A 17,870-nucleotide genomic window follows, 5' to 3' on the forward strand; every position below is an offset into this window, starting at 1 on the left:
TTGCATTGACTATTGTTAGTCGTTCTGCTACTAACTTACCTATAAGTTTCAGGGTCATAAACCTTTCCGTTGTGGCACTTGTACAGCAGGGGAGTGAGTACTCCGTTAGCATCTGCCGTGCAGACGTAGTACATGCTAGGATCGGTGTCCAGTGCTCCAGTCTGACCCGCACTTATGCAGGCAGGGACGGGGCCATTCGTGCAGACGGAGTCCGTCGTCCGGAAGCTGAAACAGAATGCGTACCAGCCTGTGGAGAATGCTGCCTAGAACCACTCGTGGCATGGCGGTATTTAGTCGTTCGGAAAGAGGCTGTATTGATCGTTCGTGAATATGCTCCAAGGAGATATAGACCGGGAGTTCTGTTCCCACATAGCATTACATGTGTGTCAAATGTGTGGTCACGTATATAGTCCCTAAACTACACAGCAACTTGTGGATTAATTTTTATTAGTTTCAGTAGACTTATTGTAGTAAAAGTTCACCCAACACTTTCAAATGGTAACAGTAGTTCACTATTCAAATGACGAATTGATAATTTTAATGTACTGGATGTACAAGGGCTGATCAACTAAGACTGGGACTTTTTTCTTGCAGTGGCTTTTTACGTTGCTGTGTATGACTTTGTACACAGTGGTGAGAAGAGGTGGGCTGCAGAGTGGTGCAGCAGTTGTCATTGGAGGAAAGCTGGACAGGACAGAAATGATCAGCATACAGGTCAACACAGTAAACAGAAGATTTACTTAACTTTATTTCTCCAAGTGTACAAAGATTGTAAGAGGTCCGAGCAGATGTAATTTCGACGTATTGCTCATGCGCTGCCTGCGATATGCAAGGTATAAGAGAATCGCTGACCAGAGAGCAGTGTTGACTGTACGAACTGTGTAGCAGTAGCAGTAAGTTGTTGCCAGTGTGTGTGTGTGTCTGGTCTGGAGTCTGCTCTAGTCTGGTGTATCATGTTGGCTGGGCCGGTCGCGGTGCAGCGATGCCGGAGCTTGAGTATTATTGTATAAGGTAAAGAAAAGCAGCCTCGCGCATATCTAGTAATATTATGTAAACTCCCATGTATATCTTTTAAAAATGTCCTAACAATAACAAGCATTCATTTCAATTTAAAGAATTTAATATTTTTTTCAATGCATAATCATTCCGACTGTTGCAAAAGAAAAATCATTTGCTTTCTTTCATAAATAACAAATGTATAGGCCAGCATTGCACAGAGCTGTGCCCGAAAAAGCTATTGTAAGAACAGATAGTTGCCGACATTATCGAGGTGAGAATTTTTGCTTTTTATTCAGAATGATTTTACAGGGCCATGACGCAGCACTGCTGTCGTCCAAATTTTACCAGGTTACTGAATTTATTTTTTATTACGAAGTTTAGGAATTTTTCTGTTTCGAGCTTACATTAAATGAGAAAAGAATTTTGTGGGTACATTAAATGGGAAACAAATTTTGTGTTGAGGTTAAATGTGAATGAATTTCTGTAGAGAGGTTACATTAAATTAGAACCACATTCATTATTCATATTTAAATTTTTGTGGGGAGTTTACAAGATTCATTACAAATAATGCAGAGAGAGTAGAGTGCGGCTCATAATGTCGACAAGGATTAGATACTCTGTACTAAAGTACGACTGATGGAGTTGGAGGCGCATCTAGGCAGCTTCTACGTAGTGTAGGGGCTCTGTGTACAAGTGGCTTGGATGCCTGCCGCCGGCCGCCTTATATTGCGGCGGCAGAAGGTGCTCGCGATACCGAGCCATTGGAGGTGTGGCTACACAGGCGTGCTCCATTGACTGCACCAGATCCAGGGCGACCGCCATTGACGTCTGACTAAAGTTTGCAAATCCATTGCCAACTGTAAGATGTCGGCAGGGTGGTATCGATATCTGATACCGCGTATGTCTAATTTCCATAGGCAGCAGCACTCTCGTATCGGTAGATTGGTTGTAATGATTCATTTTGTACATGCTCTTTGCACTTTACATACTAAACAATGGAGGAGCAGTATGGTGCAATAACTTTCTGTGTTCATTTAAACCAAATAGCCACTGAAACTTACAAAAAGCTGCAGCAGGCGTACAGTGAAGATGCATTACCTCGTGCAAACAGTGTGTAGGTGGTTCGACTTCAACGAAGGCCAACTTGTCTGTGTTAAGCAAGGTGGGGCTGATTTTTGGCTCCTGCTGTGGCTGAAGTCAATATCAACAGAGATCCTGTTGACTGTGCATGAGGATCGGTGGATAACATTTCGCAATCTCAATGAAGTGTTGAGAATTTCATATGGCAAGGGTCTTCACGACTGCGCATGATCATTTCCATATACCCGTGTCCTCTTTGCTGATGGAGGGGATGCGTTTCTGGAATCGATTGTCATCAGTGATGAGTCACGGCTGCATTATGATCCTCTAGGAAAACGAGCCAACACAGTGTGGAAATTGTTGGGTTCTCTATCACTAAAACAGGTGAACGCTGTTCTATATGCAGGGAAAGTTATGGCTATCACATTATTTTACTGTCACGGATCAGGGAGCACATTGCAAGGAAACTACTAGAACTTTCTCGGTCTAGATGGCGACTTCATCATGATAATGCACAGCCTCAAGTCGCAAATCAAGTCATGCACACCTCAACATCACCTGTGTACTGCATCAGCCTTATAGACCTGATCTTACAGCCCGTGATTTTTTTTTATTCCCATCACTAAAGGCAAAGCTTTGGAGAATTCGATTTCAGAACTCTGATGCAGTGTTCGAGAAAAGTGAGGCGATTCTCAAGAACCTTTCAAATAATGGCCTGCACCATGTGTTTGAGGACTGACAGGGACGCTGTAAAAAGTAAATTCGAGTAGAAGGGGATTACTTTGAAAAAGATCATGTAAACACTGTAATGGAATAATAACCATCTGTGAAAAAAATCGGTCTCAGTCTTTATTGATGAGCCCTCGTATGAGAACTGAAAAATGTGGATAAAAGTAAAAAGACAATTTTAACAAATACTGAAATATACAAATTTACTTAATACTCGAAATTTCCAATTTGAAATAATGAATCGCTTACTGATACATTTGTATGACATTCCATACATTTCGCAGAAAATATCTAGCTTACCAGTTTGTCAAATAGATAAAACACAGCCTCTAACAACAAAAGTAAGATTTATACTGCGGTAAGTCATAGCAGCGTATGTATGTGTCAGCGGGATGAATGTGTCAGTCGGACAGGCATCATCACCATTTCGAGATGGGTCACCGTCGAAGTGGAACAGAGCAGCAAAAATCAACTACTGAAGATGGACGTGGCGATAATCACACCGCGAACGAAAGTGCCCGATTTGTTGATGTATCAACATGTACTATCCAGTGTGTCTGCGAGGAGTGATGTACCAGTTGCAGCCTTATAACACGGCGTAAGTCTTAAAAGAAACTATAGAATGGAGCAATGAGTATGAGTGTCTCTCTCGGAGTGTACGAATGGAGAAGAGCTGGATGCTGTTCTGAAAGCAAGAGCTTCAGACCGCCGGCAGCTTTGTCGAGTTTGCTATTTTCGTAGCATACTGCGAAACTGTCGCACCAAGGGGGCTGCACCGGTAAGGAAGACAACAGTCCCATACACAGTATCTACTGCAAGAAACTCGGAAGATCCAGAGTCGTAGAGCAGACAAGAAGAAGCAGCGTCCTACAAATGTTCTATCCCAGTCTCCTAGCAGTGTACATTCGTCATTCGTGAGATGACTGGCTTGAATTTCATCAGGAGTTAACGTCAGCACAGGCCGGTGTTTCCTAGCAGATCTCTCATTTCAGTTTTCACCACAGATAAATCTACAGAAGTGTTAAGTTTGGTCAGTGTGCAGGCCATTTGGCGTTTCCTGACAACCGTTCCAGTGCTCTCCTAAAGTTCACTTAATAGGGCCTGCCGTTACGTATGTCGATTGGGACGGACATCCGTCATGTTGATACCACAACGATTGCCTTGTGTCCAGCGGGATGTCTTCCAGTAACTGCGTCAGCACCATATCTTAGGATCTCGAGATACTTAATTGTGTTTAGATTCCCATCAACTGAATAGGTACCAACGATGCGGATCTTGAAAAACACGCGACAAACGTTGATAGACGAAGAGTGTTTCTTTATCAATTGGTTCAAATGGCTCTGAGCACTATGGGACTTAACTTCTGAGGTCATCGGTCCCCAACAACTTAGAACTACTTAAACCTAACTAACCTAAGGACATCACACACATCCATGCCCGAGGCAGGATTCGAACCTGCGACCGTAGCGGTCGCGCGGTTCCAGACTGTAGCGCCTAGAACCGCTCGGCCACCCAGGTCAGCTTTAATCAATTCTTTGAATCAGCATGAATTTTCATCGCCTATTGTGATGCTTGATTTATCGATAGTTTGTAAACACTGTTCCTCTCTTAAACAAAATTTTACTCTGCAGTTTCACTTTTATTTTTAAAATAAGGACATTTTCCTGTCATACACTTGTGGGGTTCCCTTTTAGTACTCTCAGCATGATCGTATGCTCTAAGACGGTACAAGCAGTTTTACTATGTCGTTTCACTTTTATTTTAAAATAAGGATATTTTCTTGACATAAACTTGCGGGGTTCCTTTTTAGTAGTCTCAACCTAATCGTATCATATATTCGATCATCTATGACCAATAGCTAGTGTTTTGATATTGTAATGTCTGAAGGTGGCAGGGGTAAAATACAGGGAGCGAAAGGCTATTTACAATTTGTACAGAAACCAGATGGCAGTTATAAGAGTCGAGGGGCATGAAAGGGAAGCAGTGGTTGAGAAGGGAGTGAGACAGGGTTGTAGTCTACCCCGATGTTATTCAGTCTGTATATTGAGCAAGCAGTAAAGGAAACAAAAGAAAAATTCGGAGTAGGAATTATAATCCATGGAGAAAAAATAAAAACTTTGAGGTTCGCCGATGACATTGTAATTCTGCTAAAGACAGCAAAGGACCTGCAAGAGCAGCTGAACGGAATGGACAGTGTCTTGAAAGGAGGATATAAGATGAACATCAACAAAAGCAAAACGAGGGTAATGGAATGTAGTCGAATTAAACCGGGTGATGCTGAGGGAATTAGATTAGGAAATGAGACGCTTAAAATAGTAAATGAGTTTTACTGTTTAGTGAGCAAAATAACTGCTGATGGTCGAGGTAGAGAGGATATAAAATGTAGACTGGCAATGGCAAGGAAAGTGTTTCTAAAGAAGAGAAATTTGTTAACACCGAGTATAGATTTAAGTGTCAGGAAGTCGTTTCTGAAAGTATTTGCATGGAGTGTAGCCATGTATGGAAGTGAAACGTGGACGATAAATAGTTTAGACAAGAAGAGACTAGAAGCTTTCGAAATGTGGTGCTACAGAAGAATGCTGAAGATTAGATGGATAGGTCACATAACTAATGAGGAGGTATTGAACAGAATTGGGGAGAAGAGAAATTTGTGGCACAACTTGACTAGACGAAGGGATCGATTGATAGGACATATTCTGAGGCATCAAGGGATCACCAATTTAGTATTGGAGGGCAGCGTGGAGGGTAAAAATCGTAGAGGGAGACCAAGAGATCAATACACTAAACAGATTCAGAAGGATGTGGGTTGCAGTAGATACTGGGAGATGAAGAAGCTTGCACAGGATAGAGTAGCATGGAGAGCTGCATCAAATCAGTTTCTGGACTGAAGACCGCAACAACAACAACGATGTTTTAGTTTATATTGAACCCAAAATCTTTAAAGAACTTTTTAAATTTATCTCTAACCACAAAAATCGATACAGAAATGTAGACCGAATGGACAGCTTTCAGTTGTCTGATAAGTTAATTTAAATGAAGGCGAATAAATGAATATTTGTTAATAGCTACACTCTGAGACCAACAAAACGACGCACGACGAAGGAATTATCCGAATATGACGGAAATCGATAGAGGAGATGTAAATATACAGAAAAACAAATGAATACAGTTTCACGAAAATTAGATGATTTATTCAAGAAAAAGAGCTTCACAAATTGTGGAAGCCAATACGCCGTTGGTCCACCTCTGGCCCTCATGGAAGCAGTTATTCGGCTTGGCACTGATTGATGGAGTTGTTGGATGTCCTCGAGAAGGATATCGTGCAAATTCTGCCCAACTGCTGCGTTAGATTGTCAAAATCTCGAGGTGGTTAAAGGGTGCTGCCCATAATGCTCCAAACGTTCTCAATTGGGGAGAAATCCGATGGTCAAGGTGTGGTTTGTCGGACATGAAGACAAGGCAGTAGAAACTCTAGTCATGTGTAAGTAGACATTATTTTGCGGAAATGTAAGCCCAGGAACGCATGTCACGAAGGGCAGCAAAATGGGCCGCAGAATATCGTCGATGTATCGCTGTATTGTAAGGGTGTCTATGAAGAGAAATGGCACCCAAGACCACCACTGCTGGCGGCGGACAGTCAGGATGGTTCGCCGGCCAGAGTGGCCGAGCGGTTCTAGGCGCTTCAGTCCGGAACTGCGCGACTGCTACGGTCGCAGGTTCGAATCAAATGGTTCAAATGGCTCTGAGCACTATGGGACTTAACTTCTGAGGTCATCAGTCCCCTAGAACTTAGAACTACTTAAACCTAACTAACCTAAGGACATCACACACATCCATGCCCGAGGCAGGATTCGAACCTGCGACCGTAGAGGTCGCGCGGTTCCAGACTGCAGCGTCTAGAACCGCTCGGCTACTAGGTTCGAATTCTGCTTCGGGCATGGATGTGTGTGATGTCCTTAGGTTAGTTAGGTTTAAGTAGTTCTAAGTTCTAGGGGACTGATGACCTCAGAAGTTAAGTCCCATAGTGCTCAGAGCCATTTGAACCATCAGGGTGGTATCCCACCACTGTCAAGATTCTCTCCAGACACGTCTTTGCTAGTCATCGGGTCTCAGTTCGAAGCGAGACTCCTCACTGAAGACAATTCTACCCCGTTGAATTACATTCCCAGCCGAAGATGTGTCTGGAACCGCCCCAGACAGCGGTGGGGTGCCAGCCTGACAGCCGCCCGCCATACGATCTGACAACCAGGATTGATGGTCTGGGCTGCCATTTCTTTTCATAGGAGGACCTCTTGGTTGTCATACGTGGCACCTTTAGATTACAGCGATACATCGACGATATTCTATGTCCTTTTTTGCTGCCCTTCATGACAAGCGATCCTAGGCTTAAATTTCAGCAAGATGATGCTGGCCTGTACGCGCCGGTAGTTTCTACTGCCCGTCTTCGTACTACCTTAGCCAAGAAGGTCGCCAGATCTCTCCTCGATTGAGAACGTTGGGAGCATTGTGATCAGGCCCCTCCAACCATCTCAGGATTTTGGCAATCTAACGCACCGATTAGGCAGAATGTGACACGATATCCCTCATAACTCTAACAACTCTATCAATTAGTGCCAAGTCGAATAACTGCCGGAATAAGGGCCAGAGGTGGATCAGTGTGTTACTGACTTGCTCAATTTATAGAGTTCTTTCTTTTGAATAATTCATCCAGTTTTTCTGAAATTGTAATCATTTGTTTGTCCGTACATGTATATAACATTTACAAATTTCCGTCCCCTTCGGACAGTTCCTTTGTGGTGCGTCTTTTTTTTTTTATTTGAGCTACAGTATTTTATATGATCATCATGAACGTTCATCTACATCTACATCTATATCTACATCTACATGGATACTCGGCAAATCACATTTAAGTGCCTGGCAGAGGCTTCATCGAACCACCTTCACAATTCTCTGTGATTCCAATCTCGTATAGGGCGCATAAAGAATGAACACCTATATCTTTCCGTACGAGCTCTGATTTCCCTTATTTTACCGTGGTAATCGTTCCTATGTAGGTCGGTGTCAACAAAATTTTTCGTATTCGGAGGAGAAAGTTGGTGATTGGAATTTCGTGAGAAGATCCCGCCGCTACGAATAACGCCTTACTTTTAATGATGTCCAGCCAAAATCCTGTATCATTTCAGTGACACCCTTTTCACTATTTCACGATAATAAAAAACGTGCTGCCCTTCTTTGAACTTTTTCAATGTACTCCGTCAGTCCTATCTGGCAAGGATCCCACACCGTGCAGCAGTATTCTAAAAGAGGACGAACAAGCGTAGTGTAGGTAGTCTCCTTAGTAGGTCTGTTACATTTTCTAAGTGTCCTGCCAATAAAACGCAGTCTTTGGTTTCCCTTCGCCTCAACATTTTCTATGTGTTCCTTCCAATTTAAATTGTTCGTAATGGTAATACCTAGGTATTTAGTTGAATGTACGGCTTCAGTGTAGGAAACATGACTGTAATATTCTACGGGCAATAATTATGTATTAGCATTTTGGAAAGCAATAATCACAAGGCTGGGATCCATTAGTGGTTTTACATCCGTTTCTTTGAATAACCTTGGAGCACCTGTCGTGGCAAGCAGGAGTAGAAAGGTGGGGAGTCAAAGACCGGTTAGCAGTGTGTGCGAACGTGGGACTGTGTCATGTGTGGAGAGGCGAAATTCTGATAGCGCCAATACTAAGCCGACTGAAATGAGATTTTGTGTGGTTGTTGTTTTTATGGTGTAAAGTCGTCTCTCAGAATTATGGGTCGTGCATGCAAGATTTTCCGATCATAATCTAGAGCTATGGCGATTTCAAGAACAATGGCTCGTATAGGCAACGCGGTTCACCACATATTATATCAGCTTTAAGATGCGCAGAGCTTGACAAATTACCAGGCACCCAACATCTGCGACGGCAGTACAACCCCTCTAACAACTAAGGGAAGGACGTTTTCGTAAATTTAACTGTGCTTAGAACTGTTCAGAATATTATTGTCTTTTAATATTGTGCAACTTTTGAATGGAAGCAGGCATTAAAAAGCTTCTTAAATTCATTCTCCTAGTGTCACTTACTTAATCTTGTTTCCTGATAATGAATTTTGTTCAGGTTTCTGGATAAATTTATACGATCAAAAACCTCTTATCAGAATCCAAGTTTTGGACAAATAATGTCTGCCATAAATTCTAGTTCAGTTTAAATATAACTCTGTTATGGCTTAAAGAGCTATTACTGCTTCAATTAAATGTTGTGGGCGCTTTGAAAACTTGTTGATGATTAACTATATTTTAAAATAACTTCACAGTTTTGAAGTAATTAATTTCAGTAACAGTGTATTTCAAAACTTTTAATGGTGGTAATCATTGTGCTACGTATTACTATCGCACTTTGCATCAATTTTCTCTCTAAGTAAAAGTCAGTTTGTCAAGAGATAATTAACTTCATTTCAGTAAAAGTAACGTTGTTCTTGAAACGCTAAAGTTAAAACGCTCCTTGAGATCTGGCAGCCGATAGCTTTGGTGAATAACATTTTTTACAGAGGGACTGTCATACGGTACCAGTTTTCTTCGAGTCCTCACACTACATACTGCTGTGTTTAGGATAAAACCATGTTGTAAGAAATTGGCAGTGAAGTGAAGTGTCATTTATGTGTGTACCAGAACTGTAAATTAGACACCTATTCCTCATCCTGCTCTGGAAAGCAGTCAGTAATACTTTTTGATTGACTTAACAATAAAGTAAATTCCAGTTATCTCCACATGGTAGAAAGTATTAACAACATTTGAACTGCCTTAAATAAAGCGTTCGTAAAGTGCGGAATAAACGCCAGTTTTCAACTGAGTGAGCAAAAGCGATAGTGTTCGTGGAAATAATGTGTGTCGCGAACGGTAGTTTCCTGTGGCAACACGCCCACAGGTGAGCCATGGGCACAGAAACAGTCTGTACGCAGCAGCCAGGAAAATGGACTGTGGGTTCCAGATGTCAATAGTTCGATTCTCTGTAGTACCGAAACACTGCTGCAACAAAAAGTAGTTAGTACAAATTAGTTCACACTTGTCATTTTCGTAATTAAAAAATAAATCCCCAATTACGAAAAATTTAAAGTTCAGCTCCACACGATCTGTTCCGTAAAAATTTAACTGACTGGCGACAAGGGAAATGGAGAGTTTTGTTTTCGTATCTAGCTCAAAACCTTAAGGTGTAAGTAGGCTGTTTAGGTTTTTATATTGGTAACGCCACGTAGCGCTCTGTATGAAAATGACTGACTGTGCTGTGTGCAGTCTGTGGCTGATTTGCATTGTTGGAATATTTGCTATTGTAGTGTTGAGCAGTTGGATGTGAACAGCGCGTAGCGTTGCGCAGTTCGAGGTGAGCCGCCAGCAGTGGTGGATGTGGGGAGAGAGATGGCAGAATTTTGAGAGGTTCCTATAAGTGGACGATCTTGACATGTGTCCACCAGAAAAAGGAAATTTGTAAGTCTGGATGTCATGAACTGATATATACAGGGTGTTACAAAAAGGTAAGGCCAAACTTTCAGGAAACATTCCTCATACACAAAGAAAGAAAATATGTTATGTGGACATGTGTCCGGAAACGCTTACTTTCCATGTTGGAGCTCATTTTATTACTTCTCTTCAAATCACAGTAATCATGGAATGGAAACACACAGCAACAGAACGTACCAGCGTGACTTCAAACACTTTGTTACAGGAAATGTTCAAAATGTCCTCCGTTAGCGAGGATACATGCATCCACCCTCCGTCGCATGGAATCCCTGATGCGCTGATGCAGCCCTGGAGAATGGCGTATTGTATCACAGCCGTCCACAATACGAGCACGAAGAGTCTCCACGTTTGGTACCGGGGTTGCGTAAACAAGAGCTTTCAAATGCCCCCATAAATGGAAGTCAAGAGGGTTGAGGTCAGGAGAGCGTGGAGGCCATGGAATTGGTCCGCCTCCATCGGTCACCGAATCTGTTTGTGATGAACACTAACCTGTTGGTGCTACGTACTGATGTGCTTGATGCTAGTACTGTAGAGCAATGAGTCGCATGTCAACACAAGCACCGAAGTCAACATTACCTTCCTTCAATTGGGCCAATTGGCGGTGAATCGAGAAAGTACAGTACGTACCGACGAAACTAAAATGAGCCCTAACATGGAAATTAAGCGTTTCCGGACACATGTCCACATAACATTTATTTAGCTGGCAGTATTGGCGCTTGCTGTATTGCAGTAGTTCGAGTAACGAAGATATTTGTGAGGTAAGTCATGAAAGGTATAGGTTATTGCCAGTCACGGCCATTCTTTTGTAGGGATTATTGAAAGTGAGATTGCGTTGCGCTAAAAATATAGTGTGTCAGTTTAGTGACGATCAGAATAAGTAAAGAGAGATATGTCTGAGTACGTTCAGTTTTGCTCAGCTGTTTGAAAATCAAATAACATAAGAGGTTTACCAGCACAGTAATTCATAAATTTTTCTAAGGGGATGTTTCAAAGGGAGCCTGATAATATGTAGGACAGTTGTATTGCATGGAACTGGGGACCTACAAACGACGGAGAGGCGTCGCTCCCGCCGTAGCCCTTAATGGTTCATAGCCCCACAACAGGCTACAGCAGTCCACTCACCCCACCGGCGCTCCATACTAAACCCAGGGTAATTGTGCTGTTCGACCCTCAGTGGATGCCCCCTCTCCCGGGAACGTCTCACACCAGTGTAACCCCAATGTTTTGCGTGAGAGAGTAATTATGATGCAGGCGTACATGGAAACGGTGTTTGCGCAGCAATCGCCGACATAGTGTAACTGAGGCGGAATAAGGGGAACCAGCTCGGATTCGCCGAGGCAGATGGAAAAAGGCCTTAAAAACCATCCACAGACTGGCCGGCACACCGGACCTCGACACTAATCTGCCGCGCGGTTTCGTGCCGCGGACTGGCACGCTTTCCTGCCCAGGAAGCAGTGCGTTAAGCCGTCGACACACGGACCGTGCTGTCGAACGTTAACGTTGAGCGTGCCAAGTTCAACGTGTTGCTGAACGCTCAGGAACGATGCGAATTGTGCATACGGTTCGTGGGCCCCAACGCGGTATACGCGATCGCAACGCACTCCAGCGGCAGTTGAAGGATGCTTCTAGTTCATAAATCACACTGTTTACTCAACCGGCGCGCCTAAAATTCCCTTGCTAGCTCTATTAAAACCCACGTTTACTCCATCGTCTACGAAAAGGAAAGTACCATGTCCAGTCAATAAGGACACAGGTTTATAAAAGTTCCATTACAAACAGTGCATTACAAATTTGGATTACTTCTCCGCATCAGATAAACATTATTTCATCATTCCCACATTTTAGTAAAACCTCAAGGTCAGTCTTACTTGATCACTGTTCGTACCCAGTAGCAGAATCTTTGCAACATGTGAATTACGAAGTGTAAAAGAAAAAGGAGCAAAATATCTTTATAGAAGTAGCGCAAGCTATCCTGTAGATTAAGCCAATCAAACAAAGTCACCCCTAAAAAAAAGGTGAACTTATATTTACAGAACATCAAATATTATAGTATATATTTATATTAATCTAATAATAAAGTATCAGAACCTAATAAAAACGGGAATGTTAGGAAAAAAGTTTGGTTGTGCCAAGGGGCGAATCACCGAACCAATTCACAACTCTGTACAAGACAGTGACGCTACTCATTACGCTAATCCAACAGCAGACTCTTTTCATCTAATCATATTGTGTTGCCCATGCTGAAAACCTTAATCGTAGATATCTCACTAACTGAAATTTAATTATAACAAATTGTACCAAGAACAATACGTTTTGGGTGCATCTTCAGTGTGTCGCTGCCTTCAAATAGCCTACTCTCATAATACGCAAGTTACAATAATTATTTTGCCACGAATATGATGTTTCTCATTATTTTATTGGAACGAATCACACAGTTAACAACGAGCTTTCCAGTGATTCTCAGTTTGCTGGTGCTCAGAAATGGCATATATACGTATAGGCTTGAAATGAGTGCCAATATGGCACCTCACAGCTCTGTACTGAAGGGAGACGGCGTGCTTGTGACGTAGGTGGCGTTGTGCCCTCTGATTGGTCAACGCTCAGACGCACGCTCAATCTGACATGCCAGATATTGCATTGCATGTTGGGAAAGACTCCAGAGCGTGCTATTCCACGCTATGACGTCAGAAGCTCGGCACGGTCCGTGTGCCGAAGGTCTTAGATGGCACGGCTAACCGGGTGGGCTGTAGGGTAGTTACTTCGATACGCAGTTTGAAATGCTGTGTTTCTCACGTGTAGCCTAGCATTATTCGCAACAGTACAGTTGATGGATAAGACTCCTCTGTGAGAACACTTTGTCTTTGTGTGCGTGTGTCGGAAGATTAGGTATCGTTAGACGGATGTGTACTGACCTTCTCCTACCACGCGCGTGCCGTTATTTGACAAAATTACAGGGTTAGCTGTGTTCCTTTAAATGGTAGGTTGTGACCAGTCCTTCAGGAACGAAAACTTACCTGCACTCACTCGTGAGAGGATTGTAGGCGTAGCCGTCCGCGCACTGGTACGGCGTGGACTGGACGTTGGCGGCGAGGCAGATGTGGTAGACGGTGCAGTCGTAAGGGTCTGGGAAGTAGCCGAACTCGGTGCAGTAGATGCTGCCGCCCGGGCTGCTGCCACAGGACGTGGCGCCCTCCACGCACGCCCCCTGCTCGGCGCTGCACCTCGTGTCCGAGGAGCAAGTCTCCTGTGGCACCTCCTGGAAGCCTCCCTGCCCGTCTGACACGCAGAGGATCACCTGTACGGTGCAAAAAAGTCCTTTCACTTGAAGGAAGCCTCCTTTGCCAAATGGAATCTATTGGTGCCAAACATTGTCTAGATGTGTAGTAAGGAACAGAGTATGCATCCAGTCCATTGGCCCCAGAGCAATTGAATAAACATGTTGCAGAGAGGAGTTTGAGTCCAGAGCTTTCGTCTGCGTGTGTGCTTGTCAACTTTCTCATACTTACATTACACTGAAGAGCCAAAGAAACTGGTACCCTGCCTAATATCGTGTAGCGGCCCCGTGAGCACGCAGAAGTGCCGCAACACGATGTGGCATGGACTCGACTAATGTCAGTAGTGCTGGAGGGAACTGGCACAATGAATCCTGCAGGGCTGCCCATAAATCCGTAAGAGCACATTGCAACGAATCCCAGATATGTTCAATAATGTTCATGTCTGGGGAGTCTGGTGGCCAATGGAAGAGTTTAAACTCAGAGAAGTGTTCTTGGAGCCACTCTGTAGCAGTTCTGGACGTGTGAGGTGTCTCATCGTCCTGCTGGAATTGCGCAAATCCTTTGGAATGCACAATGAGCACGAAAGGATGCAGGTGATCAGACAGGATGCTTACGTACGTGTCACATGACAGAGTCGTATGCAGGCGTATCAGGGGTCCCATATCACTGCAACTGCACGCGCCCCACACCATTACAGACCCTCCACCAGCTTGAACAGTCCGTTGCTGACATGCAGGGTCCACGGATTCATGAGGTTGTCTCCATACCCGAGCACGTCCATCCGCTCCATACGATTTGAAACGAGACTCGTCCGACGAGACAATAAGTTTCCAAACTTCCTGGCGGATTAAAACTGTTTGCCAGGCCGAGACTCGAACTCGGGGCTTTTGCCTTTCGCGGGCAAGTGCTCCACCAACTGAGCTACCCAAGCACGACTCACGCCCCGTCCTCACAGCCTCAGTTGGCAGAGCACTTGCCCACGAAAGGCAAAGGTCCCGAGTTCGAGTCTCGGCCTGGCACACAATTTTAATCTGCCAGGAAGTTTCATATCAGCGCACACTCCGCTGCAGAGTGAAAATCTCATTCTGGAAACATCCCCCAGGCTGTGGCTAAGTCATGTCTCCGCAATATACTTTCTTTCAGGAGTGCTAGTTCTGCAAGGTTCTCAGGAGAGCGTCTGTAAAGTTTGGAAGGTAGGAGACGAGGTACTGGCGGAATTAAAGCTGTGAGAACGGGGCTTGAGCCGTGATTGGGTAGCTCAGTTGGCAGAGCACTTGTCCGCGAAAGGCAAAGGTCCCGAGTTCGAGTCTCGGCCTGGCACACAGTTTTAATCTGCCAGGAAGTTTCATATCAGCGCACACTCCGCTGCAGAGTGAAAATCTCGTTCTGGAAACATGTTTCCAGTCATCAACAGTCCAATGTTGGTGATGACGGGCCCAGGCGAGACGTAAAGCTTTGTGTCGTGCAGTCATCAAGGGTACACGAGTGGGCTTCGGTTCCGAAAGCCCATATCGATAATGTTTCGTTTAATGGTTCTCACGCTGACACATGTTGATAGCCCACCATTGAAATCTGCAGCAGTTTTGCGGGAGGGTTGCAGTTCTGTCACGTAGAATGATTTTCTTCAGTCATCGTTGGTCCTGTTCTTGCACGATCTTTTTCAAGCTGCAGAGATGTCAGACATTTGATGGATTACCGCATTCCTGATATTCACGGTATACTTTGAAATAGTCGTAGGGAAAAATCCCTACTTCATCGCTACCTCAGAGATGCTGTGTCCCATCGCTCGTGCGATGACTATAGTACCACATGCAGACTCACTTAAATCTTGATAACCTGCCATTGTTGCAGCAGTAACCTAACAACGGCGCCAGACACTTGTTGAGTTATATGGGCGTTGCTAACTGTAGCGCCGTATTCTGCCTGTTTACATATCTGTATTTGAAAATTCATCCCTAAATTAGTTTCTTTGGCGCTTCAATGTATATACAATGTCCGTAGGCGGCAATATTTTCATATCGGTCGGTTGGTAGTAATGCTCTACTTTGTACATGCTCTTTGCACTTCACATATGAAACAGTGCAGGTGACACGAGGAGAGCAGTATGATGGAATGAAATTCTGTGTTCTCTTAAACCATACAACCACTGAAAGTTACGATATGCTGCAGCAAACTGCCGGCCGGAGTGGCCGTGCGGTTCTAGGCGCTACAGTCTGGAGCCGAACGACCGCTACGGTCGCAGGCTCGAATCCTGCCACAGGCTTGGATGTGTGTGATGTCCTTAGGTTAGTTAGGTTTAAGTAGTTCTAAGTTCTAGGGGACTGATGACCTCAGTTGTTAAGTCCCATAGTGCTCAGAGCCATTTGAACCATTAGAATTTGCAGCAAACTTATGGAAATGTGTGGCTAGGGCCTCCCGTCGGGTAGACCAGTCGCCTGGTGAAGTCTTTTGAGTTGACGCCACTTCAGCAACTTGGTCGTCAATGGGTATGAGATGATGATGATGATGAGGACCACACAACACCCAGTCCCTGAGCGGAGAAAATCTTCGACCCAGCCGGGAATCAAATCTGGGTCCCTTGGCATTACAGTCAATCGCGTTGACCACATAGCTATCTGGGCGGACAGCAAGCAAACTTATGGTGAAGATGTACTACCTCGTGCAATAGTGTGTATATGGTTCAAGGACTTCAACAAATGCTGACTTGTTTGTGTCAAACTACGTGCACCTGGTGTTTTGGCTTCTGCTATGAGTGAAGTGAACATCAACACAGCTGCTGTGATCGTCCATTAGGATCTGTCCACCTCCTCCTATCCACCACATTGTCCACTTCCTCCTGCCCCTCTCTCACCCCCCCTCTGTCCACCATCTCCTCCACCTCTCTCAGCTCATTTTCTTCCCCCTTTCTCTGCTTGTGCCCCTCTCTCTCCCCCCTCTTTCTACCCATCGCCTCCTCCCTCCTTTCTCTGTCCATCTTCTCCTCCCCCTCTCTCTGTCTTTTTCTCTCACTCTCTCTCTCACTCTCCACATCCTCCTGCCCCTCTCTCACTCCTCTGTCCATCACCTCCTCCCCCTCTCTCAGTTCGTTTGCTCCCCCCTTTCTCTGCTTGTGCCCCTCTCCCCCCCTCTCTCTACCCATCACCTCCTCCCTCCTTTCTCTGCCCATCTTCTCCTCCCCCTCTCTCTGTCTTTCTCTCTCACTCTCTCTCTCACTCTCCACATCCTCCTGTCCCTCTCTCACTCCTCTGTCCATCACCTCCTCCCCCTCTCTTGGTTCGTTTTCTCCCCCATTTCTCTGCTTGTGCCTCTGTCTCTGCCCATCACCTCCTCCTTCCTTTCTCTGCCCATCTTCTCCTCCCCCTCTCTCTGTCTTTCTCTCTCACTCTCTCTCTCTCCCTCTCCACATCCTCCTACCCCTCTCTCACTCCTCTGTCCATCACCTCCTCCAGCTCTCTCAGTTCGTTTTCTCCCCCCTTTCTCTGCTTGTGCCCCTCTCTCCCCCCTCTCTCTACCCATCACCTCCTCCCTCCTTTCTCTGTCCATCTTCTCCTCCCCCTCACTCTGTCTTTCTCTCTCACTCTCTCTCTCTCTCTCCCTCTCCACCTCTTCATGCCCCTCTCTCACTCTGCTGTCCATCACCTCCTTCACCTCTCTCAGTTCGTTTTCTCCCCCCCCCCTTTCTCTGTTGTGCACCTCTCTATCCCCCTCTCTCTGCCCATCACCTCCTCCTCCTCTCTATCCATCTTCTCCTCCCTCTCTCTCTCTCTCTCTCTCGATCTCCTTCTGCCCCCTCTCTCTGTCCATCTGTTTCTTACCACTTTCTATATCAATTTCTTCCCACCACCTGTCCATCTCCTCTTCGCCCCTCTCTCTGACCTTGAGTCTTGTTTATTGTCGTTGCAAATTCAGGTTCTGTAATAGTATTCTAATTGAAGGCCAATAATTAATTAATAAAATTTTCCTCTTTGCTAACAACGTTTCCCTTTTATATTGTGTCCAAATGTTTATGAAAGTAACATATAATAATTTGAAGTAAATCAGTCAAGTAGTTTTTGAGATGTTCCGTAACAATGTTTCACCTATTATACATAGGGTGATTCTTATTAACATTTAAAAACACTAGAAGCTACATCGAAGCCACTGCAACAAGTAATTTGATACAAGAGACATGTCACGTCAAATGTTGGGAAATATCCAAGAAGTGGATTACAAACGTTGAACATGCGACGTCAACAGATGACATATTTCACTTCCCGT

General features: G+C 44.5%; 1 protein-coding gene across 1 annotated transcript in view; it reads right to left on the reverse strand.

Annotated features, from left to right (window-relative positions):
- The window catches only part of LOC124803177, a 60,183-nt gene that overhangs the window by 17,950 nt on the left and 24,363 nt on the right, over positions 1-17,870 (reverse strand). The window contains exons 3-4 of the mRNA XM_047264361.1: positions 13,353-13,633; positions 40-225 (exon numbers count right to left, since the gene is read on the reverse strand). Coding sequence (XP_047120317.1) covers positions 40-225; positions 13,353-13,633 — 467 coding nt within the window. The remainder of the gene's footprint in view (positions 1-39; positions 226-13,352; positions 13,634-17,870) is intronic.

The sequence above is a fragment of the Schistocerca piceifrons genome, chromosome 6 (genome assembly GCF_021461385.2).
Source record: "Schistocerca piceifrons isolate TAMUIC-IGC-003096 chromosome 6, iqSchPice1.1, whole genome shotgun sequence".
Taxonomy (NCBI): Eukaryota; Metazoa; Arthropoda; class Insecta; order Orthoptera; family Acrididae; genus Schistocerca; species Schistocerca piceifrons.